This window comes from Pomacea canaliculata, linkage group LG3 (genome assembly GCF_003073045.1).
Source record: "Pomacea canaliculata isolate SZHN2017 linkage group LG3, ASM307304v1, whole genome shotgun sequence".
NCBI classification, from domain to species: domain Eukaryota; kingdom Metazoa; phylum Mollusca; class Gastropoda; order Architaenioglossa; family Ampullariidae; genus Pomacea; species Pomacea canaliculata.
Window position 1 is genome coordinate 39,392,641 of NC_037592.1, and position 24,996 is coordinate 39,417,636.

At 41.3% G+C, this 24,996-nt stretch overlaps 1 protein-coding gene across 1 annotated transcript in view; it reads right to left on the bottom strand.

Moving 5' to 3' along the window:
* LOC112559820 (short transient receptor potential channel 3-like) overlaps positions 1–19,046 on the bottom strand; it is a 22,057-nt gene extending 3,011 nt beyond the window's left edge. Inside the window, 10 exon segments of the mRNA XM_025231258.1 lie at positions 38–382; positions 384–464; positions 683–847; positions 1,104–1,277; positions 1,539–1,706; positions 1,708–1,776; positions 2,776–3,030; positions 8,954–9,112; positions 16,571–16,678; positions 18,899–19,046. Coding sequence (XP_025087043.1) covers positions 38–382; positions 384–464; positions 683–847; positions 1,104–1,277; positions 1,539–1,706; positions 1,708–1,776; positions 2,776–3,030; positions 8,954–9,112; positions 16,571–16,678; positions 18,899–18,940 — 1,566 coding nt within the window. The 5' untranslated portion in view covers positions 18,941–19,046.
* Between the last annotated feature and the right edge of the window lie 5,950 nt (positions 19,047–24,996).

Sequence of the window (24,996 nt, forward strand, 5' to 3'; positions counted from 1 at the left end):
ATGTTTTGTCGTGGTGTGGTGTGAAAGCATTTCTTACCTTGAACATAGTCCAGAACCGCAGAGAAAAGACGGAGGTGTAGACACTGAGCAGCATGTAATCCAAGAGGTTGAAGAGGTTCATCATATGGTCGACTGCCCCCGCCACAAAGATCTGGTTACACTCTTGAAAGACCATCCCCAGGATCCAAAGGCTCATCATGATCTCCGTGGCAGTGGGCATGCTGGGTCGCAGCGGGAAGTCCGGTCCAAGGAGGGCCGACTTGTTGTTTGTGACTCTGACGTAGTCGTTGTACAAGACCTGATACTTCTTGTAGGCATCCCGGTACTGGCTGGACATGTTCCGCTCGCTGCTGACGCTGGCCGAGGACTCCACAGTGACCAGGAACGATGAGGACGAGGAAGATGGTGAAAGACATGGCGTGAGAGACGAACTTTATCACCGGAAGTTGCAGTGTTTTGGAAAACTGCATAAAAACAGAGGATCCGAGCTTAGGTTAAAAAGAATGTAAAAGGTTAAAGGGTGCAGCCTCCACTATACTGGAAGTAGGAACATTAAAAATAAGTGAGAAAGGAAGTTGTACATTGTACTCATGATAAAGGAACCTTTTGAAGGGAAAATATTTGATATTAAACAATATTAATGTATCCATGGAAACAGAGCAAAAGGCTGGCTGTTACTAACCTTGGAGCCTGGAGCTACCAGATGAAGCAAGACAAGGAACGGGTAGCAAGAATGAAACAATGACGTCATTGCAGACCGCTTCATCCACCCGGCTCTCTGTAGCTTGCCCATACCCGAGTACCACGTGCGCACCACGCGCTGTTGACAGCTAGCGTGCGCCACGAACTGCAACGAGTAACAGCCGTCTGTGGGTTTTTCTTTCGCACATACACATGGTTAGATCCCACGCAAGGGACATAAAAGTTCGGAAAGAAAGAAGGAAAGGAAAAATTACTCAGTTTGGTCATGAATAAGATTATGAGCCTCTTTCTCATGACAGCCCGCATGCGCTATAATAATGTTTAGGCTAAGCCACATGTTTGTTTGTTTGTTTGTTTGTTTGTTTGTTTGTGAAGTCCCAGCACTTGAGTCCACCGTTTACCTTCTTTTCCTTGTACTTGAGGGCGAGCTGGAAGCGGGCGAGACCTTCGTATTTTTCATCGTTGGCTTTGCCGGTCTTGTTGAGGACCATCTCCAGCTCCTTCTGTGTCCTCACTCGGTCCAACAACTTCACCGTGTAGTCGCTGAGCTGCTCGGCCAGGTCACGGTACTCCCTCTGCACATTTACCACAGAAAATTTAGTCAGGGAGTAAAAACTCTTCAGGAAAAGTTAGAAAACCAACATATTTCTAGCACTTACAGACTTGCAACATCCTAATGTACAAACCTTAACCTCTAACCACACACACGTCAGCACAAACAACGACGACCAGATACTTTCTTGTTTAATATCAAATTGGAATAAAGGAACAACAACCCCTACATGTAAATGCAATAATGAACTACACACAAACTAAAATGACAGATGAATGGTAACCTTGAAATGCTTCTCCACTCTTGACAACCGTTTCAGTTCGGCTCCGAGTTCAAAGGCCGACAGGATGGGATCCTTGCTGGACAGCGAGATGTAGGCTTCACTGGCCAGACCCCTGAAGGCGTTGAGTCTGTACTTGGCCAGGCGGAGCTGGTCAAACTTCACTTTGTTTCCTACATTCCTGGCAGCCACAGGAAAACTTGTGAGGCTTCTGGATCGTTTCTCCACGCAGCAGCAGCAGCTAGAAAAACGACATTTTAAAAGTGTGAGATTAGAACTGAACTCAGCAGCACTCGGGGTGTGCAGTGTATCTGGAGTCAGAACAGATCATCATGGAGTAAAGCTCGAGGATGACGGGGAAAGACGTTAATTAAAATTTAATTTAATCTTCGTTAGATAATTGCAATTAAAAACTGTAGACACATTTGGCAGGAGTCTGCGGATATTTTCATGAAATCAACCCAGTGGTTAGACAATAAAGACAGAAAATGACAGAAGAAAGGACATGTAGGATCAACATTATTAAATGATGGTAATTTAGTTACTCCAATGAAAACTCTAGGGCAGGTGTCTTGTTTGTCTCTGGATGTGATGTCCACACCCTATCGTGGACTGTGTCCTGTTATTTTATCTCAGAACCTCTTCACCACCGGACTGTAGTCGCGAAGGAAGGGTAGCTCGTTACGGGTGGGTAAAATAGGAAAATCAAGGAAATGAGGACACCCTCTCTAACCTAGTAGATATGACTAATTCCTCTTTTTCGGTTCTGATTAAGGAATATTTTTAAATGTACGAAATTTTACAGTTGTTTACCTAAAGAACGAAACATCTAATTGTGATATGTAATGGAGTTTATGAGCAGAAAAGTTCATATTAAATACAAGAGAATTAACCCAAATCCTACCCTTATTTACACTGGAATGGTTTTATTTGTTTTGACTTTGCAACCAAAACATCTCAGATTTCTCCCGGTAAAGCAACAAAATAACAACAACTGTAGCTTTAGAACGAAATGCCAGAATGAAAACAGAATAAAACGGTGCATTCCTTAATTCAGCGCATGCGCGTCGTCAGTGATGTGTTCCGCACAGGATATGGTTGTCAGTATTTTTATCGTCTATATCTGGGATGGCAACTTCCTTTCCCTTCATAAACACTGCCCCTGCTTTATAACTACGGTCACAGGGATAAAATAAAATTCCAGTGGATAAATGAGACCATGAATGCTGTCGACACACACCTGCACAATCTCGTACTGGTTTTTCTGGGCGGCCAGGATGAGCGGGGTGATGTCGGGAGAGAACTGGGACTCGGCATAGGCAGTTTTGTAGAAGCCATCCGTGTCCCCCAGCTTCCGGCGCTCCTTCCACAGCTCCAGGTAGCGGCGGTGCTTGAGGATGGTCTCGGCGATCTGGATGTGACCCGCGCTGATGGCCTGCAGGACGGCCTCGTGGATGTGATGCTGGCTCGAGCGGTCCAGGAGCACCTCCACGATCTGGGACACGTCCACAAGATGAATATATTAAAATATAACAAACAGTTACAAAACTATTTATATAAAATAAAGTTGTACTCGTATAAAAATTTACTGGCATAGGTCGAGGGTCAGCTGTATGAGTGGTTCAACGTGTGCAGAGCAGGGTATGGAAAGGCTGGTTCCGACCCTTCCCTTCTGCTGCTTTGTTCTTCTGTGTTGATTAATTAAACATGAGGTACCCACTCACACTTACAATGTTCACATCGGTACAAGTTAGGAAATTTAAGTTTCATAAGGCATCAAGCTACAAACATTAACAAATTTGAGAGATTGATAAGTTTGTTCGTTAAAGTATGAATCAGTTCAAATATTTTATTACAAAAAACAATACCACATCATTGCTCACTCTATTATCTCTCTCCTGAACACACACACACTCTCCTCCCACATTATCCTCATCTTCCTGTTTACCAACGCTTTACAAAAAGATGAAAGCCAGAAGATGAAAGAGTCAATGGGAGTTTACAGCAGTGTAAACACACTGTTTAGTTCAAACACAGTTATAAAATACGATGTTTGCAAATGTAAGGGACAGAATTGTTAGCCAGACAGAAGTCAAAAAGATATTAAAAAACAATAAAAGCCCGCAGGTAACTCAGTGTCCACCTGTCATGCGTGATGATTGCAATAAAAAGCTGTTCTTTCATCCTATTTCATGGGTTCAATGGTGAAATATGAGCTACGAATCTCTTTTGTGAGGTGTGTTCATGTGTGTGTTGTCGTGTGTGTGTGTGTGTGTTTTATTGACTAAGTAAAACTTTCAACTTCCGACCCCGCATGGATAAACAAATGTCTGGATGGCAATGGCGATGATGGCAGACAGGTTGTAGCATGAATGTAGTCAAAGCCTCACTAACTTCTCTTGCTGCACCTGCTTTAACCCGACAATGAGATGAAAACAATCAGTTTCTGCTGGAAAATCAACTTCGCACCTGGCGCAATTTCCTGTTCATACCTCAGCCACTCCATCTGATGGGCGATGTCATCTCCTTGTGAATACATCATGTATTCATCGAAAACATTGTCTTCCTCGTCCTCACCTCGCTTGTGACGAGCATCATTATTGAAATGTTGAGTTAGCTTCTTTCCTTTTCCTGTCTTGTGGCTGATTTTGTTGACAATGGCATGTTTACGAGGAATAAGATTTTTAAACAATTGCACTTTGAGTTTGCGTGTACCGACTTTGTGTAAACAAAACAGTTCATTCAATTCTGTAAACACAAACTGCAGCAGCAAAGAGACTTACAATTCTCTGTTGTGAATACGAATCAGTGAATTAATTAGAGAGTCTATTCGATTTTCCTACCGACTATACCCGACTATCGTGTTTGACAAATAACAAATTGAAAATAGTTCTTGTACATCCGCTTTAAGCTTCTGTTTTGAAATGAGTTTTAAATGTTTTGCTTACTGTTAACACAATCGTTTTAAATGTTAACAATAAAAATGAGCTGCTGTAATTAGTGGCGATGTTGTTTAGTTAGGTGATCCCACTGAGTGCTGCACAAGACAAAAATAATTTACAATATAATCCATTGCTATATAAACAAAACCACGGGTACAGTTTAGATAATAAATAAGCTGGGTGAGCTGGGATGTGGTGATTAACGCCTGTTAAAGAAGGATGTGTGGGAGGACGGATGTTTTATGCCGAGTCAGTAACTAAAGTTATATCACATCAAGGCAGCCAGACCTGTAAACAGATGCCACACGCAGAGAAATAACAGCGTGCCCGAGACGAGAGCTGAACCCAGGACACCCAAACTTCACTGCGTTCATGACAGTCGCTACCCGCTGCACCCGTTTAAAGCGGGAACGGAAATGAGGCTGGCATAAACATGTCACACCCACATTCATTAAGAAAAAAAAACCATTTTATTTTGGGACCAAAATGACCACACTTTTCTTTATCTACTTTTCTCACATGCGTGTGTGTGTGTGAAAGTGAGAGAGACAACATGTGCGTGTGTGTTGGTGTGTGTGTGTGTTGATGTGGGTATACATACCCGCATATAAATGTGTGTTCCTGTGAGAGAGAAAAAAGAGAGAAATGTGTCAACAGTTTTATAGCTCTAACTATGAATTATTCATTGTTTTATGGGCGTGAAGTCAGCTACTCCATGACTGAAGTGTCGTGTCCACCTGAACTAGAGGCTGCTCCAGCATTGTCTTAGCCGGTCACGTGACATCGTCGTCAAGCCCTGTGCATGCAGAGCAATCACGACCCAATGTCTAATTGTCCAGTAATTAACCAGCAGTTAGGGTCTGGCGTTGTGAGCGAGGCTGCCACGGTCATCGATCAGTTCCTATGACAACGGAGTTGACAGGCTGTTTACCTGGTTGCCTAGCAAAGCGCGGGTGGGTCAGGTGACGATAAAGAATGAGGAGTTACCGGATTGTTACATCGATTCTCTTCTTTATCCTCGATAGTTTACTGTCTGCCTTCACCCTACACACAAATCTGCTCAGTCATTGTTGTCTTCCTCAAGCCAGGTGTGTGGCGATTCCTTGTCCTCCCGATCCCCCAATATTTATGTCCACGTCTTCAAATCACATTAAGTTGCCGACTAGTTTTACAATAAAGAAAACCAAAACTCAAAACAAATCTTAAAGGTTTTCCTGACAAAAATAAGAAAACTGTAAGCCGGTTATAAGCATCTTGTACATTTTATTTTACACTTTCAGTAACCGAGTCTTCTATCGAGGTTCAGTCCTGTCTGAGGTCACGTGACAAACATCGAACCCTTTGATGCCGCACGTGTCGACAACACTGGAGAGTAGTATCCTGCCCCCGGTATTAACTAATTAGTGTGTTCAAGGAAGGAAATGCTTCATCTTCACAGACTGTATCTCCAAAGGAGATTGATTCTGTTTGTGTTTGCTTTGATGAGCGCGGAGCTTGATAAAAGTATGATAAATATTCAAGTGTGCGGGTCACTACAGGTCACTGACACTCGTGCCCTCCCGTACACACCCATCACGTGGCATAGGGAAATAGCACGTGAAGTACGCTCCAACATAGTCACATCTGTTGAATGTTGAAATGTGGAACCCGGTAAATAAAGTAAAATCTGCCATGAGTATTTTTCACATAAAAATGTTTTAAAAAACGATACAAGACCTGTTGGCAGATTTCAGCAAGTCTCGACTACAGCATGGTCTTAGTCATAAAATTTTTTTTACAAAATATTTCCTGTCTGTTATTCGGATAAGATGAGCGGAGAGAAAGATCGTAGGAGGAAGAACACTGGCTATCTCAGACTCCTCACGAAGCTTTTAGCAAGCCGCCTGCTTATCTGAACCATGATGGACCTGTCAACTTTTAAGCGCTGAACAAAGAAATCTTTTCCTCCATACTTTTCTATTTTCCACGATCTTATTTGTGCACAGAGCCATCTGGCGGCGCAGACTGGGACTCGCTGTTTAGCCGAGAATAATGAGGCTAACTAGATGGCTCTAGCAATTAATTCAGACAAAAAGTCAAGAGGAATATGGAAGGTCAGGACCAGCTCGCGGATAACATTTTACTTAGGTCACATGACCACTTTCGTGACAGTCTATAATGTCAGGTTTACCGTTGCCAGGAGACGCCCGCGTTCCAGTGCAGTCATTAGGAAAATATTTACAGCGACTGATACTTAAAATCAACATTGTCTTTATTTGCGTTGTTGTATGTACTCATGCGAATACGATGGTGTAAACACCACAAAAATAACAACAATTACAACAATTAATCATGAAGGGCCGATTTGGAAAATTGACGAAGTTCCAGAAGTGGGCATTGTGAAAATATAAAGTTTTTTGTATTTCTGATGACAGACTGGCTTTGTTCTTGAAGATTTGTTGAAATAATGTCATGTGACCACAGAAGCCAGAAGAAATGAGTGTCCGTACAATTGACCATTAAATGTTGATGTCTTCTAGGAAAATACTGATGATGTACCCAGAAAACATCAACATTCGATCTGTCATAGTTTTTGACATTTGACTGCTGTGTAAACAGTTTGGTTGACATACCTATTGGTTGTACTTGACCTACACGTTTAAAAGTCGAAGGTCTTACGCTAATAAGGTCAGAGTTCAGTGGGTTGATTTACTAGAAAAGTGCTTCAATCTCGTAGGGATTTCGAAGGCGCGATAAAAAGAGCTTCCCGAGACGAGATCTGAACCCAGACCCTCTCACGTGGAGGTTAGAACTTTAATTCCTCTACTACCGGGAGACTCGGTCGAGTTATATATATATAAGTATGTTGGATTTGTTTTTCTTGGTACGTCTGAACATTAATGGGAGTGCGCAGAGATATGAAGAGTCACGTGTTCAAGAATATCAAGATGACAGAGAGATAAAGTAAAGGAGAGAATGTGTTTCACTCCTATCAGGCTCCAAGCCAGGGTTGTAAAATGTTGTTTACTGGGCAACCAAAGTCCATTACATTTTTCAGGTTATTGCTATTTTAACTGCTTACCTAATAGAGAAGTATCGAGGACATAGCAGATATGTTGACATAAACAGGATTATTTACTTGCTTTTAAATGTCGCTTATTCTCTAGTTTACCTGTTAAAATATCTTTTAAAAACTAAAGAAATGAAAAGAGAGGGATTTAAAGCTTGATTTATGTCGGTACTTCAAACAAGGCTTATTTAGCTTCTCTTTCCGACAAGTATGTTGTAAGCAAATTGGGAGCCATGCAAAAATTCACAAAAATCTTTTTTGAAAGCAGGCTTTCGACCAACGTGTGAGACTTACACGAGTTCTGGCATGTGGGGTGGACAACTGTGCACGAACATAGTAAAAGTTATCTTCCTTTCCTGCTTGTTAAACGAGTTTTATAGATTAAATAACTGCTGAAAGTTTCTCTCCTGCTTATCAAAAAATAAATAATGAGTCTGAGTTCAAGCCAAGTCTGTCGGTGCCAAGGTCTGCGGTAATGTATAGGCTAAACACACCCTCATTTACACTAATTAAGACCAGTACAGAAAACACCATCACCTCCATTCTTTTTTTTTTTTCTCGCATTTTATGTGTTCTTCGACTAATGCTACCCGGAAATGTGAACCCCATAATGAGTCCCACAACAGACTAACAAGCTGAGTGGTGTGTGCTTTGTCCTCAAGATGGCGAAGTGAGGATCTGGTCCACATTCAGTGCCAGAGATTTACAGCCAGGAGACAGCTACAGAAGCAGGTTTATCACCTGGCACAGTTTTTTTAATTTTAAAAAAATGTTCTGGCGGCAATAATCGACTGAACCTTGCAGACCGACTGCCATGAATGGCAAGGGAGGTCTTGCACGAGCCCAGTGTCTGGCTCATCCGGGTCACCTGTCGATGGCAACAGGGCGTGGCCTTTCGGGGTGGCTTTGTATATTTACATTTGACATGGAAAAAAAAGGACCCTGACATTTTTTTCCAACATACTATCACGTGACGTGTTTCTGTTATTTTTAGCATAATTGCCTGACGCGGAAAAAATGTTTTATACTAAAAAGTTGTGTATAAATGTTTTGTACACAACAACGGTTGTGTGTTAAAATTCAGATACAAATGGTAGTTGAATTAATCGAAGTCCTGCAGAGATTAATGTTGTAACCCATTTTAGTCGTCTTTAAGTGGTTACAAGCTGGCTAAAATGAAGGAGAAAACTCTTGTAAACCTGCTTAATGTCGAGAGTATGCTCACCATTCAAATGCTTGTCAACAAACGAGTAACAATATTGCAAGATCACGTGACACAAGTCGATAAACCTGCACAACCACGCACGCATACACACAGAGGGAAACAAAGGCAGATAAATGTAGAGAGACAAGCAGACAGGAAGAGACACACACAGAGGCAGAAAAAGAACGAAAACAAACAGAAATGACAATGTCACGTGACCTACCTCAAGATGCTCATTCTTGACAGCCAATCGCAGCGCCGTGCGACCCAGGGCATCGATGCAGTCGACGTTGAGGTCGGAGAACTCGTTGAGCAGACGACGCACCGTTGGGATGTCACCAAACTCCGCAGCATGAAGAAACTCCTCCTCCACATCGGCGAACTGCAACGGAACAGGGGCTCTTATTTTTCTCTCTGTCTATCCTCCTGCCACACACCAGAGCTAGAGACAGTCCCTTCATGGAGGCTCGACCTAGCTTTCCTCTGGCATTTGCCTGTCCCTGTAGTCTTCCAGATTTTACACCTTTCCAAGCCGCAAACATTTATCTGGGTCTGTCTAACACCTTTATACAAATTCCTGTTTCACTAAAAATCGCAGTGTTTTACTTCAGTGTGGAAGAGCCTTTATTTCTGTGTTTTTTCCAACCCATTATCACTCAGTAAAAAGAGCGAAGACATTGCACCTTTATGTCAATCAGAAAACAGTTATTGACAGGAGGTTGTTTAGTCAAGCATCACATCCACACGGTTTCAGTTAACATGTATAATCCCGGATCCGACTTCACATCATTTGTATCTTTGAGACTTGAATGTGTCTCGGTTCATGGATGCACAGGATGAGAAATACAGGACACAAGCTTTACATCACAGCGGTCGACCAATGTAAGCAGCCGAAGATTGCACACAAAATACTGACAAAAGCTAGAATAAGCATTGTTTAAGCATCAATTTATTTTATTAATCCTCTCTTCAATAGCCTTACAAGATATCAACATTTCTTTAGCTACCTTTTCTTGTTGGAAGCATTCATATTCAGCAATAAATGAAACCTAAATGTTAAAAAATCACGACCAGTAGAAATTTTCGTCAGTTTTCTCAATCAAATTTGTGTAAAGAAGTATTGTTCTTTAGTACACTGAGTAGTGAACGACTGTCTGAACGCTCAGTTAGCATCACCTATGACCTGTAGACACCGTTTGCAGGTAGACAAGATGTTATTACACTCGTCTTGCCAACGGTCTGTCCCTCAGAAACCAACAACCGAAACCGATCTCCACATTGTTCTACTTAAAAATGAGAGAACTCTGCTGTCATCGAGCAGACATGTCATGGCAGTATCCTGTCCAACGACTGTCGGACATTTGTTCAACGACTAAACTCAACGTGCACCTTGTCAGGAAACATTTCCCAAGTCAGGATGGTCCTCGACACAGTTCTGAAAACTTGCGGCCACACTCCCACCAAGCCTGTGCCTGCTTTTTCCTCCGTATCCTATTGCATTCTGGGAATTGCCAGCTCGTTGCCAGCATTTCTGATTGTGGAGGTAATTTATCAGGCCCTCTCCCCTTAAATACTGGAGTGGCGCCAGCCCCTGAGCACAGTGACCTATCCCCATGGGTGATACCCTGTGTATCAGCTCTCTGTTGATATATGGCAACCCCGTAGTTTACTGTGTTCTAGAAACCCCCTGTCTCGGGAAATCATGGCCCCTCCCGGGGAGCACTCGGCGCACCGACAGTAAGGAATTTCCGGTAGTACAAGGGTGCTCGGGCTCAAGTGGTTTTTCTTTCATAATCTCTCTTTTGTTTTGCGTTAAGAATACACATAAAAGGATAGGAAATAGGAAGTATTAGGAGGAGAAAGGGAGCATTAAGAATTCTTTAGGATTACTTTCAAACAAAAACCATCCTGAAAGAACACAATTAACTAGAACTAGTATTTTAAAAGGAATACATGAATACAGTTTGCTATAACACTAGTGTAAGACATTGCGATACTTTACAAAGTATTTATGACACTTCCTCCTTTTAGCCGCGGTCAAAATTAATTTTATATGTAAAGATATCTTTACCTACGAAATAGCTTTACCTAGCGTTCTTGAGCACGGCCCTGGAGTCCATTATCACCAACGATGTAACATCTCTTATCGTCTGATATATTGCCAAGGAAACAAGGTGCTGACACAGTTTCTTCTGGGTCGTTTCCACATAAACTATTTTTAATGACCCACTCTATCATGATATTTGCCCTTATAAACTGTAAATTTATCCAAAAATATCTTAATTTTCGGAAATCCACTCGCAATCTTATGGCTGTTCATGGGATAATCGGAATAAAATTGTAATAAAAATGTGAGATAAAGCAAAAACTTAAAAGCAAGAGAACGAGAGAGGGATGGCTAGATGATGGAGGATGTGAGAGAAAGAATATTCTTTAGTACAGCCAGGCTTCAAATCAGTATGGGATTGGGATTACTAGCAAAGAACATCTCTAGGTAAACATTGCAGGTATGTAGGTAAATTTCGATATGTTGGTTTTAATATAAGTTTACGTTAATTCATATAATGTAAGTATAATTCAATAAAAAATGCTAACAATCCATCTACGCCAGATGACTAAAACTGTATCGATTAAAAGAAGTAAATTTCAATAAAATAATGGAAGTTTATGACATCTTTAATTTTAAACTATTATGCTTATAGCTGATAGATATTCTGAGAAAATATAAGATTTAAGAATGGAGACCACAGACTGTACATATGTGAAATGGCTGAGGCCACGTGACCGGCACTTCCTGTCTGCTATTGTGTTTCACTCTGCACGCTCCACTAATCACTGTTATCCGCTCAGTTCCGCCTGGAGAGCGCAGCGCCGTCTGGCAGCGAGCCAACGACAGGAGCAAGCCAATCACGTGCTCACGTGCTGAGCAACGGGGAAGTCCCCGTATGATAAGCCGTTACCGTCACTACGTCACTACGTCAGCATACCAAGGCCGACAACTCTCAGATCTTTGTAAGTTCTGTCCTTCACCCTAACACCCCCCAGCTCCACCCAAAGCCCCCCATACACCCTACCCCCTCCACAAGTGATACACGTACTCTTTGGTCTCGTTTCTCGACTTTTCTAATCTTTATTCTTCATATTTATTTCTTGGTTTTTATTTATTTATTTCTCGGTTTTTATTTCTCTTACATTAGTTTGCTTCTTTTCATTTTCGCCGGTCTTTTCTTCTTCCTTTATCGTCTTGTTTTTCGTTTTATTTCCTTTCATTCCTTCCCATCATTTCTTCTAATTCTCTTTTTATTTCTCTTTTTATTTCTCTTTTCCTCCTTCTCTCTCATACCCGGGTTATCTTTTTGGATCCTTTTCGTCGCCGTTTTTTTTCTCTTAGACACACAAGTGAGGAGTTTCTCATCGATTTTCTCAGAATACGAGGAGAAATATTTGCGTTTCCAACTTGTTTTCACTCATCAATAAAATCCGGGTGGTTGCTACAGTTATCTGAATGAACAAGGAATCAAACGGACACAAGGATGGGGAGGGGGAGCAACAGATCAGTCAGTGTTACTGGCGTAAATACCCGTTATTTTATTTTATTGATATTGGCTGGCCATAGCCGAGGACAGGAATAATTAGTTTATAAAAGACAGGTCAGATAGCTGAATGACAAATGAGACAGTTTCTCACACACCCTTTCTCGATTTCTTTCTATATCTCTGGCTCAAGTTCACGATCACAGAGACAAACAAACACACAAACACACATGCATTAAAATGGAGAAGCACAAAGATAGATAGACAAAAGAGATGAAGAGAAGTGAAGGGAGAAGGGGAGGGATGTTTAATCTCCATCAGACAAAAGATCACCTTGATGTTAGCACTAACACCCTGCAGCTACCACTAAGGCAATTACCATTACCACTAACACAATTACCATTACCACTAGCACCGCTGTTAGTGCTACCCGATTGTCGCGAGCTATGGGGACTCAGGGTGGCTGGTGTTTACATTCACAGCAGCCTGTACTACTAGAGAACTTTGTAAAAAAAAAACCTCAAACTTCAGAAACCTCCGCCAGCAAAGACCTTGGCAATGTCTGGCAGACAGGCAGATGGCTCCAATAGTCGACTGTGGCCACCCCAAGTCTGATGTTTACTACAATGATGTTGGGATGTTGCCTAACAGCAGTCTACAAGAATCCGGAAAAGATGCCAGTCAGCTTCTGAGCAAGTAAACAAACAGATATCACTTTTCTTCGAAGTAGCTGATACTGAGAGACAACAAGCAGAATAGCCGGCAGAGAACACACCATTGTTTACACCCAAGACTCAAATGCATACATTTATCTAGAATGACTACAAAATGGAAAAGACACAAGAGTCTTTTTGTGTTTGGGGAAAAAAATTACCCGGACTCCAAACCCAGCATTCCATAACTCGAATTTTTAACAGAACAGAATGAGACGGAAAGATAAAATAATGAAGGAGAATTAACCCTTACTCTTTTGACAAGAAAAACAATGGGTGCTTTGTAGGGGGCGCAGGGAGTGCGGGGATTTCTAGGGAGGCAACAAAAAGCTAGACTTCTAGATTATTTTTACCAGGAGCGACCCCTACCGAGACTATTTCATAAACATTTAAATGGAATTTATTTAAATTTAAACATGCTGTGAGTAATAGTCATCGGTACTATTATACTGGTAGTAATAAAGTGTCAACGAGACAGGTTCCACAGTTCAGAAAATTAACTTTATATGAATGATAAATTCACTTTGCATTTGGGGTAGATGCACAGATGTGGAACAGATTTCATGTAAAACAACGACTATTCTCAGCACAAACAGGCGTTTGTTTGTTTGTGTGGTTTTTGTTTGTTTTTTTTTTTTTGTTTGTTTGTTTTGGTTTTGGTTTTTGAGGGGTTCTCAGACAAGAGAAGATTCACTTAATAATAACAAAGTCATTCAGCCAAGGCTTCCATAAGTGTGCATCTTTCCATGAGGGCCATGTAAAAATTATTCAACCAAAGCAGATATATGTTAATACTTTAAACAAAGGACCTCAACAATAAGTTCTCGACAATATAAGTAAAAACAATGAATAAGAAACTATAAAACCATCTGTAATAAGTAAAACATAAAATGCAGATACGAACTTTTGAAAGAAGAGTCAAATAACGAAAAACGGAAAGAGCGAGAAAAAGCGAGAATAGATGGATGGAGAAGCGCACGGATGCACATCGATGACTGTCAGACAAACTGGACCTTGGCTTCCACTGCAGATGTCAGCGATGACCACAGACAATCAGGAGAAGCACTTCACTTTCAGACCATCAAAAGTTGGAAGAACAAAAGCTGACTTCACAAGCTGCCCACACCCACAATAGGTAGATATACTTACCCCCCAGTAGAACTGTCGCAAAGGTCAACAATCAAGTTATTGTTAAACAGTTTGGGTGAAATATATTTATCTTCTATGTACTGTTATCTGAGAAATATGGCATAGTCATTAACTTCTCACTGTCAGAAAAAATGTTGAGCAGGAGTCGCCAGACACAAAGTAAGCACAGTTCTTGGTGAGGTGACGATTGCATGAAAAGAAGAAATAAAGAAGAAAAGGACATATAAAAGAAGAAACCTTCTGGACCTCAAAAATGGCATATTTTTCTTTTTCTTTAATCAAGTCCTGCGTACCCCTCCCTCACACGGGCACATACACACGATGTTTGTTTGTCTGTCTCTCTCAAAAACTCAGATTGTTCATGTATGCCTCACTTTAAAAACATTGAGGAGTTAAGACACTTTAAAAAAAATTATTGCTTTAGAAACAAACAAGTCTCGTGATTCTGAAGGAAACAAACATTCAGGAACTTAAATTGTCCCTTTGTTGATGATACTCATTAATTAATTTTTAAAATGTTTACTCACTAAATCGCAAAATCACACAAAGTCTCACTAATCTTTATGTTAAGCCAAAGGACATATTTATATATAAAAGAGAAGAACGATATGAGAATGTATCCCTGCTTAGAAACACTTCTTATATAATTTATATAAAAAAAAGCAGAAGAAAGACTCAAAATAGAAGAAAACAAACACTTGATAGAAATATGCAACACAGCACACAGTCAACCCACTCGTCACGGTTCGAGTTATTTGTAAAAAGACTTTCGCATGCATCATCTTCAGGGCTGAATTCACAACCACAAACAAGCAAATATACTTCAGGCAGGACTGATTTCCGAGATCGAGAAGCTATAGTGAAGCTTTTATTTAAGATTTCAAATTTTTGTTATCCAAAGACAGCCATCCCTGTAAACAAATGTCACGTGCAGAAAAATAACATCGTGCCCGAGACGAGATCCGAACCCAGAACAGCTAATCCTCACTGTGTTCGTGACATAGGACGGCCTATATGTTGAGAGATAGCATCAAATGAAAATATTACATGAAACGAGGATTCATTTTCTTCCTTTTTTTTACGAAATTAGCATTTGTTGCCAGATTACATTGTGTGACATGTATTCTTTTTTATATCAGTCATCCCATCACATTTTTTTATTTTTTTTTTTGTTGCTCACTATGGTACTTTTAAAAGTTGGCAACAGGGTTAAGTACTTTCCTTTGCACGCATCAATCCTAAAATCAATGACATAAATCATTTACTTTTAATTAAAAGTTAATATTTATAATCCTTTAAATAAAGCCCGCTACACACAGTAACCTCAGTTGCATTATTTTTATAAGTACAATGCTCCTGTCCAGTAAGGTCAGTTTTAATGCTTTTGAATAGTTTTGTCTGTTGCGATGTATATTAAAGATGACAGTAAGTGTGACCGCCACGTGACAGTTTCAACATCCACTCAGCCAGAACATCATTAGCCAGAAACACAAAGACTTTTAAAAACATATTTTCAACCACACAACCACCGCAGTATTCAAACGCCTAGCCACGTCAACAGCATCAACAACAACAACGAGTCTCTCTACTTACCCTCCACAGGCCTATCTGTCACGTGATAATGATGGAAACGTCTGTTAAACGAACGGCCGGCTTTTACCGTTGTTTAATAAATATAATCAGAAATTCTTATCACAAATTGTACAAGGTTTTGTTTTTATTATGAATTACTGAGATTTTTCAGGGCAGCCAATGGGATTTACGTAAAGGAAAAGCCACATCAAGAATAAATAAGAGATTGTTTTGATATGTTTGTTGAGCTGAAAACAACCATTCCTTGTCGGAGAAGGATAAACAACTGTTCTTATATCCTCAGACATAAATGAAGATTGTATCAGGACCAAACAATCACTCCTGGATTGTTAGTAAGGACTGGTGAAGGATACCAGCTGATGACACTAGTGTGAGTGGAATGAACTAGACTGTGTAGTGGGACAACTGTCACCACGACCTGTGCAACAATTGCTCAACATCGCCATTGTCAACAAGGAAGTGGTCCTGCGAGTGTTTACAATGACAAGAGGAAGTGGCTCAGTGGGACAACATGTGCACAGGAAGTGAAGAAACTGGCGAACCTTTGCTCTTCTAATTGGCGACATACTTCGTTCTAAGGGTCTGTGTGTGTGTGTGTCTCTGTGTGTATGTTACACATGTTTATGAAGAACATTTAATCTCCATCGCTGTCAAGCAAACAGACAGAGGGACAGTGATAACCCTGTAAACTGTGTTGCTCTCTAGTTTAATTTAAACTAAATATTTTCTTAACAAACACTTGATCATGTTTATGTAAATAAAATGTAAATGTAAACAATGTTCGAGGAAGACGATGCACTGGTTAATCAACATACACAAGTAGTCAAAGAAATATGAGAGGAAGCAACTTACGCCCTTGGAGGAATCCTGCGATGCGTTTGACCGGAAGCTGTAACGGCTGGAGCCCTGACGTCGCCGCCATCCTCGACCAGGTCGACCCCCGCCGATCGGCATGTCCACCTTAATACGAGACAACACCCCCAGCATGTTAGAATGCGTCCCCATCCGGGGGGGTACTCTCCCTCGTCCTTTGGTATTCATGATGATGATGACGATGATAATCAACAGGACACTGGGCACTCACAACACACGTCACATCAACATCAACATCAACAGCTCACAGCGACTCTCCTTGACGATCTAGTTCCGACGACACGCTGGCAAAGGGGAGATTAGCGAGTTTCGATCGTCTGCTTCTGTCATTATTTTTACTGTCAGCCATCCTGCACACGCACGCGCGCACGCACATACACGTCACTGCACGGTGTGGAGCAACTGTCGAAATTCAGTTCACAAGGCAGAAGATTTCAGAGTAACTGTAATTTCACGATACTTCACTTCAGCGAAGCAAAACAATAACCGGAAATGGAGGTGTAACTATGGAAACGGTGTTATTAATGGAAAGTGAGGGTCTCGAGACTAATGGGTCCGTGCTTCGCTGGTTATACTTTCAGGAGACTAAAAAAAATATTAATTGTTCAAAATTTGTTGTTGAGACCTGATTTATGCAAAGTCAGTCAACCGTAGAAAATAAAACTGTGTCGGTAAAGGGAAGTAACACTAGCTCCTGACCTCACATCATCATAAACCGCGACTTGGTTACAGTTAAATGTTTGTTGGTTTTAATCACTCCACGAAATAGTGTGAATTAGTAATTATTATTAACTTTTTTCCCGGAAAATGAATGAGAGTAGAGAAATGGTCAAATAGGCCTTTCAAGTGCAAAGGTCAGCACGAAATGTTTTTTTCTGAAGCCAGTCAAGTATGAATGGAGGGACATTCAAATATAACAATGTCCCTGGAGACCTTAGAGTTCAAGCTAAGACACTGAAGCTGGAGAAAATTGAGAAACTCAAACGGACATCCGGGTGATTGAACGACTCGTGACTCGGTGTTTATCGCAAGACACTTCCGGCTTGCAGTCCTACATTTGTTGTGCTGAACATGTTTTTCTCGTCTCAACGTCGACCATAACTGTATACAATGATTAAAAATACCTGCATCCTTTGGAACAGCCCTGAGTTATCATGGTAAATATTTCAAAAGCAATCGATTGATGTTTCACAATACAACACGTCTCCAGCCATCTTGTGTAACAGCTGCCGTAGGCTCTGTGAACCACTCCACACGCAGGTCTGCACACGTCGTAGTGGACAAGACACGTCGAGGGCAGTCGGTCAGGTTGGTGTGGAAAAGACAAGAGAATGCTGTTTGTGATGAGGCTAGGATTCACTGGGTCTGTAAACAACCACAACAAACTCGCGGTGTACACATCCGGCAATAAACGTGAGCCCACGGCACTGCAGACAGCTGCACGGTGCAGATAAACTGCTGCTGCTGCTGCTGCTGTTGCTGCTGCTGCTTGCTGCTGTCGGTGTGTTCTCAACCCTATCCTTCTCAACTCCAGCACCGTGCGCTACCTGTCGGAGAGGGAGTCTCGCTCTCACCTGTGGCGCCGTGCGACAGGTGCTGGTGCGTGCGATTGTGGCAGGTGTCTAGTCGATCTCACACCAAAGATTTTTCTTGTTTAGTCCCTTAAGTTACACATTCACCTGGATTCTGCTCTCTGGCAAGAACTTGCTGCTGTCGGTTTTATGTGATGGTGTTGGGAGGAATTATTTGAGAGAGGGTATTTAAAAAAGCACAAGCAGTTAAGCAAAGGGTGTTCAGACCTACAGGATGAACTGAAACAACGAAAAAAATATTTTGCTGAAAGGTCAGACAATGTTTCTAACTTTGCCAGAGTTGAACCTGCTGTCGGTGAACTTGTTTGAACATAAGTATTCATTCTCTGTTCTATACATGGACTTTGCCTCTCGTGTGGTATAGTAATATAGACATCGTCTATATAATTATATAAATAGTAATATAGACATCGGAATCCCACATTAAAATTCACAGAATAAAATAAACATGATATGAGAATAATAAAAAAAGTAACATTCTTATTGAAAGGAGGACTAAAACATCACCCAGAATCGCCCTCAGGGTATTTCAAATGTGTTTTAGAGAGTGGAAAAAAATATTTTTATACAATTTGATACTTCGTCCTCTCTGATGTTTGGTCTCAAACGACAATACATGCGATCAAATCTCAAAACCCGGTATGCACTATTTTTCGAAAATAAAACGACTGACATCCATTTCCAGACCAGTGCTCAGTCATCTGTCAGTACTCACCGTCAGTAGGATCACCGGTCGCTTTGTGGCCTTTAGCGCCATGATGCTGTTCACAGGGTCAAAGAGCGTTTGACAATGCCCTGTGAACAAGTCACACCGATGTTTTAAACCGTCATTTAACGATCCCCCCTTTGAATAAAAGCTCGGCAAACTGTAGCACGAGCGTGGCGGGCACCATTAAGAGGGTCAACACGACTCGTCAAGTGTGTACATGTTGTTACAGAGCCGGAAAAAGGTTGTTACACATTGTATGACAAACATGGTGTGTGTTTTAGTCCTGCAGGACAGTTGTTGTGTCAACAATGAATAGTTATAATGACAGAGGTATGAAAGAGCATGTTGTCTTCAGACAAGAAAGGACGGAAGGAGAAACAGCTGTGCATACAAAGAATAAAAGAGAAGACCAAAGAGGAAGCAGGGAGCAAAGACTACAACAACACAGGAGTAAATGTCGCCATGGGCTATCCCCATCCAGAAACATGCAGCAATATTAACAGAAATATTTCAGTTTCATTATGTGACCCGGGGTCAGTGTCCTTTGACCCGTTCTGTCTGTTTCTAGAGACCTCAGCAGGCAGTCTGCTGGAAACTTGCGTGTTTACACACAAAATACAAACAAAAACAATATGGCGTTACCTGAGGTTAATATGATAATGTCATCATTGTGACGTCAGGGTTTGATCCCATTAGCCACGTCGCGTCTATGTCAATAACGATGATGATGATGATGTCATTGTTATGACGTCAGGGTTTGATCCCATTAACTACGTCACACCTAAGTAGACGTTCTACGAGTGCACCGCCCTCTGCAGGCGATGGGGGAGACAACCTCGTCTCGTTCTGACGTTTGCAAACAGCTCGTGCCGGCTTGCAAACACATAAGTATGAGCGACATGCAAACACAAGTCTAGCCATGGGTGCGTGACTGTTTATAGTTCTTCTCGATCCATAAAAATGTCCGTCACTGTGTGACGTGCAGCGATGCACAATGTCTGATAATTTGTTTCAGACAACAAAGATTTAAAACTTTTCATTCTTTAGGATTTAAAGTCTTTAATTATTGTCGCCAGCCGTACGCACGCACAGTTGAATATTTAATAGGTCTGATGAAATACTTAACTGTGCTTCTCTCGTTTAATTATAGAAAATAATTATAAAAATCCCTCCTTCTAGCATCTTGGGTACCCTAGTCGTAAAGTGTTGAGGGTATGTATGGCCCATTATTATTATTATTATTATTATTATTATTATTATTATTATTATTATTATTATTATTATTATTATTATTATTATTATTACAAACAAGCCCTCGTGCTCCACAAATCAAAGCTCCGGCTATGAAAGAGCACCAGGCAAACAAAACGTCAGACAAAAACAAAACAAAACAACAAAAAGCAATTAAAGGTGGGATGTGAATCGAGTTTCTCCGTGCATCACGGCATTAGGGTTTTACCCTTTACCTACATCGTGGTGGTTGGTTGCCGTGATGAAGCCCTAGTTGCTGGCACGGTGTTAAACACAAACAAACAAACAGTAGTGGTGGTTGGAACGGTGCCGAGCTTCAAAGTAGTCCCTCTGAAATACTAGACCCTCTAACCCTGTAGATGTCAGGGGAAAGTAGAGCGACCAGCCTCAGCCTGAAGATAAGACACTGGAATTCAGAAGAATTTCGTTTGAAAAACCAGAACTAGCTAAAACACCATCGCAATGGATGATGAGGCAATATCGCTGGACGACAGGAGGAACAATAACTGGGAGGAGGTGGTCACAAGCCTATCACCCTTCATGAAAAAAAAACTGACCAGTCCTAAAGACAGTAAATGGTGTCCAGACTGAAAATTCAAAAAGTCAGACTGGACAGGACGACGATAACAGATGAGAACTGCAAGAGCCTGAATTTAAGACACTAACACCTGGATAGGAAAGTTGAATCGTTCACTCAAGAAACAATAAGGAAAAGTACACAACACATCCCAGACTGTATTAATCAGTAATTCCACAACTGTACAACAGAGCGAGGTCAGGAAAGCACGCACGTGCACACACAGACATAAATCCTCTTTGCGCGCCTGTAGTGATTGCGCTCTTGCCACTGCCTCAGTCGGCTAATGGGAGAATCGGGCATCAATTTTCGAATAAACATTTCAGAAAAAAACCTCAAGATAGTTTGACCGAGAAAATTCACCTGCGGTTATATTGTCATCCAATGCAACTACACAGATATGACCGAGTGTTCCAGAAGAGGACGTGGGAAGCAGGACAGGCGGTGCACAAGGCAACCTAAGGACAGCCAGTCCCTGGGCAGCTCCTGTCTAAATACTGACCATCACCAGAGAAAGAAATATTAACACAGACGTTGACATGGAAACAGTAAGGCGAACACGTGAAGGAACAGTGTTAAAAAATAATCGTCTGATGAAGGCTACAGCGTCTCGCTCCTGCAATTAAAATAAAACTCGAAAGTTTCTAACGACCAATCTTACAGATGTATCAGATAAAAATGATTATTTAGTCAAACAAAAGTTTTTTGTGAAACATTCTCGTGCAGAGCTCTCAGAAGAGGTTGAGTAACGGAGCGCCGTGTGCATCAAACACCGGATGAGGATGCAGGTAAGGAGCTATTAATAGCCGCTGACGACGCGCGTGCAGCGCCACCCAGCATCGAGAGAACAGATTAACCTCGACTCCAATCCAGGCGGCACGTGCGTGCGCTTGCACGTGGTTTATGATTGGGGATCGCTCGTGACCTGGTGCACACAAGGGTCTCTTGAAGTGGCTCACGAGTTGTTTTTTTTTTCTTCTTTCTCTCTCTCGAGAGCGCTCGTGTCTGTACGCGCACGTGGAGATGGGAATTCAGATGTGAGTGTGTCGGGATGTGGATGGATGAAGCGATTAGGAAAGAAGATATTTTGCAAGTGGTACACTGACCTTCTTACAAAAGGGAGGCTGCTGGATCGGTCTGAAGGTTATCGGTTACAACTTCACTGGCGCTCGTCCAAACAAAATATCTTACGTAGACACGCGCGTACACGCATGCCTGCACACACACAAACACACACACTCATGCTGGATTTGTTGATGTAGAGTCGCATCCCGGGATAAATAAACAGGCTTGATAAGGGAAGAATGGAGCTCTGTGTCTCCAATGTTACTGCTCTATAACGTTTTTCTAACGGTAAAGTTCAAAAGATGGGTTGGCTGGGTGCAGACGGTTCCTTGGATCTTCCAAGCCTTCAGTTTTAGGTGTGTTAGCGAAATGCCAGACAGTTCTAGAGGCTGGTGTTTCTTCTGAGACTACAAGATTTCAGCAAATGTCTGAAAATGCATTGCCTGCTGACATTTCTTGACGATGATGAAGCGTTCACGCTCCACCTCAGGTTATTGAAGTTGTTGTTTCAGAAATTTGAAGAAGACATGTTTAATAGACCGGCCAGTGATGACAAGAGGCAGAAGTGGAACTTTCTTTCAAATCGATCAATCCCCTGTTCCTTCGTGTTTTTCTTTTTTCTGTTTTTCTTTTTATACACACATTTATTTTAGGAATAAACCTAGTGTTTTTATAATAATCATTTCCTTTACCTTCCCACACTACGCGGCCTTATCTAATGTCACACAGGGAATCTGAGGATGCATCAACACATCTCTGATATCATCGAGAATAATTTAACATCCTGACAAAAGACAATGAAATGATGTGAGGTGCGGTAGCACATTGAGGATACCGACTGCACGGCACCAACCCGGAACACGAACTCGTCTTCGAAAAAGGATGAGGATGCTTTTTTGTCTGCAAACGGCTGTGAGATGAGTTATTTTTAGCACTGAAACTGAGCCAAGCTTATTTAACACACCTGTCCACAACAGGATTCATGGAAAGTAGTAAAACACAAAACTAACGACTGTTCGACGCTTACACACTCAAACACACACACTAAAATTTTGCTGATCAGCATTTCTGGAAGATGGTAAAGTACAGGTGTATCAAGAAGCTCGCAGCCCGGAAACGTAGAAAGTTCTAGACCAGCTCTAGGTATTGATCAACAGGTGGTGTGCGCATGCCCGCTACATTCTGACAAATCGTTGTCGTGACAGTCTGACAGGTGAATGTTGACATACAGAGTGAACAGTAATCTCACTGGCACTTCACTCACAAGAAAACTAAAATTTTATGTTACAAGAGGAGATGGCCTTAGACAAGGTGCTGACATTCCTTTAAATAAGTTTCAATGTCTTTTTCTACACTGTGCAGTATTCTTTTTTCTTATAAACTTTAGCAACTTGCAGTTTTATTCGTCAGTATTTTTATTCCACATTTTAAGCGTCTATTAAAATCCTCCATTTCTTTGCAATTAAATGAAGAAATATAGGTGCAGTCAGATGTAAGACATTTGAAAAATATTTTTGCTAAATGTTTCGGTCATGTGATGTCTTTAAAGCTGCAAGTCGTCAACGAAAGCTACTAAAGATAGGAAAATGTGATTTCACATTCTCGGCAGACCTACGGAATCCATACTGTCACGCAATGTTTTATCCGTTGTCTTGACAATCTCTCTCTCTCAGAAACAAATACACACCCGTCACATTTTTGTATAGATTGTATACACTCTAGACAATAAACTTGGGCGTTTCTGGGCAACAAAACATCTGACTATACATTGATCGTGTCAAGCCCAGAATTTTCAAGTCTTCATGGCGGCAGGGTAGGTCTTGTAGTCTTAACCTCCTTCAACAGGTATGTGGTTACATTCTGAAGACCTTAAAGAACCTCAACCCTTCATTTATGTGAATTAATAAGGATTTCTAGAATAATAATGTTATAGGTGTATACATTAATGAAGTAATGTGCTATCAATGATGTGTCAGCCAAGGATGCTTGGACTTGTTTCTTGAAATAAATGTCTTACAGACGTTCCAACACTCAAACATAATTACTTCAACACACTGACACGAAATCATCACAAAAATATAAAGAAAAGTTATGAAAATAAACTGTGCAATAGTATTAAAATGTACACATCAATTAACCACTTGTATACACAAATTACACCACCAACTTATCTTAGATAACTTCTCTGATGTAGCATCCGCCGCCTTGTTAAGATACTTCACAATAAGTTCACAGTTCACAGCTCGTTCCTAGCTCAAGGACTGTTCACAGTTTCCCATCCTCATCTTAGTCCAGGTCAGAGGAATAAAACAAATTTACCTTTGAGAGATCACGTGGTCCACGTTCGCCGATTGCCAGAAGCGACTCAGTTTTTGAGGGCAATAGCCCCTAAACCAGAAACCACACAAACAGAAACCAAGCAAAGCTTTTCGTTCCCAGGAGACAAACTCCAGCTCCTCAAAAGTGAGGTTGTTAGATCGGCTGGAATTATGAATAAAAACTGTCCCTATTCTACCCCTTCTTTATCTAATCTTGATGCACTAAATTAACTTGACAGATACATTGTAATATTTTCCACTACTCTGTGTATCACCACATTTGCTGGTCCTTTCTTCCTGCCTTGTGTCCTGAGGACGAAACAATAAATTCTGGCGGTGACTGACAGCAGTAGTGTAGGGTTACAGGTAGCCTCACCCAGCCGGTGAAAGGTCAAGCTTTTATTGCTTTCATACAAAATTTGTATTTCTATGTCATTGCTTTTCTACTCCCCTCCATTCCAGCATTTGTTTTAGTGGACATCACAGGCAAGCGTGCCTCTGAGGTATCAAGATGGCGTCAAAACGCATCAGACCACATCGGATGTTCCACACATTGTGCAATTAAAAAAAAATGTTTCAATGTGGGATTTTAACTTAGAAATGGGAGAGGTGATACACAAAGCCATCAGGTTCAGGGCCACTTACAAAACATAGGAAAATCCACACCGCGACCGGGCTGATGGTGCGAACCACACAGTCCCATTATCTGTGATGACAGGAACGTGGAACACAGGAACCTCCTGCAGCTTTGGAGATGAAGACAGATCATCATCATCAGATATTCGCTGAAGGCAGGAACTATACAGTCGCAGTGTTGATGTTCCCTATTCTTGGCGATCCTCTGCTTTTCATTTTTTTACTCATCCATTCCTCAAACCTTTTCTAATTATGTA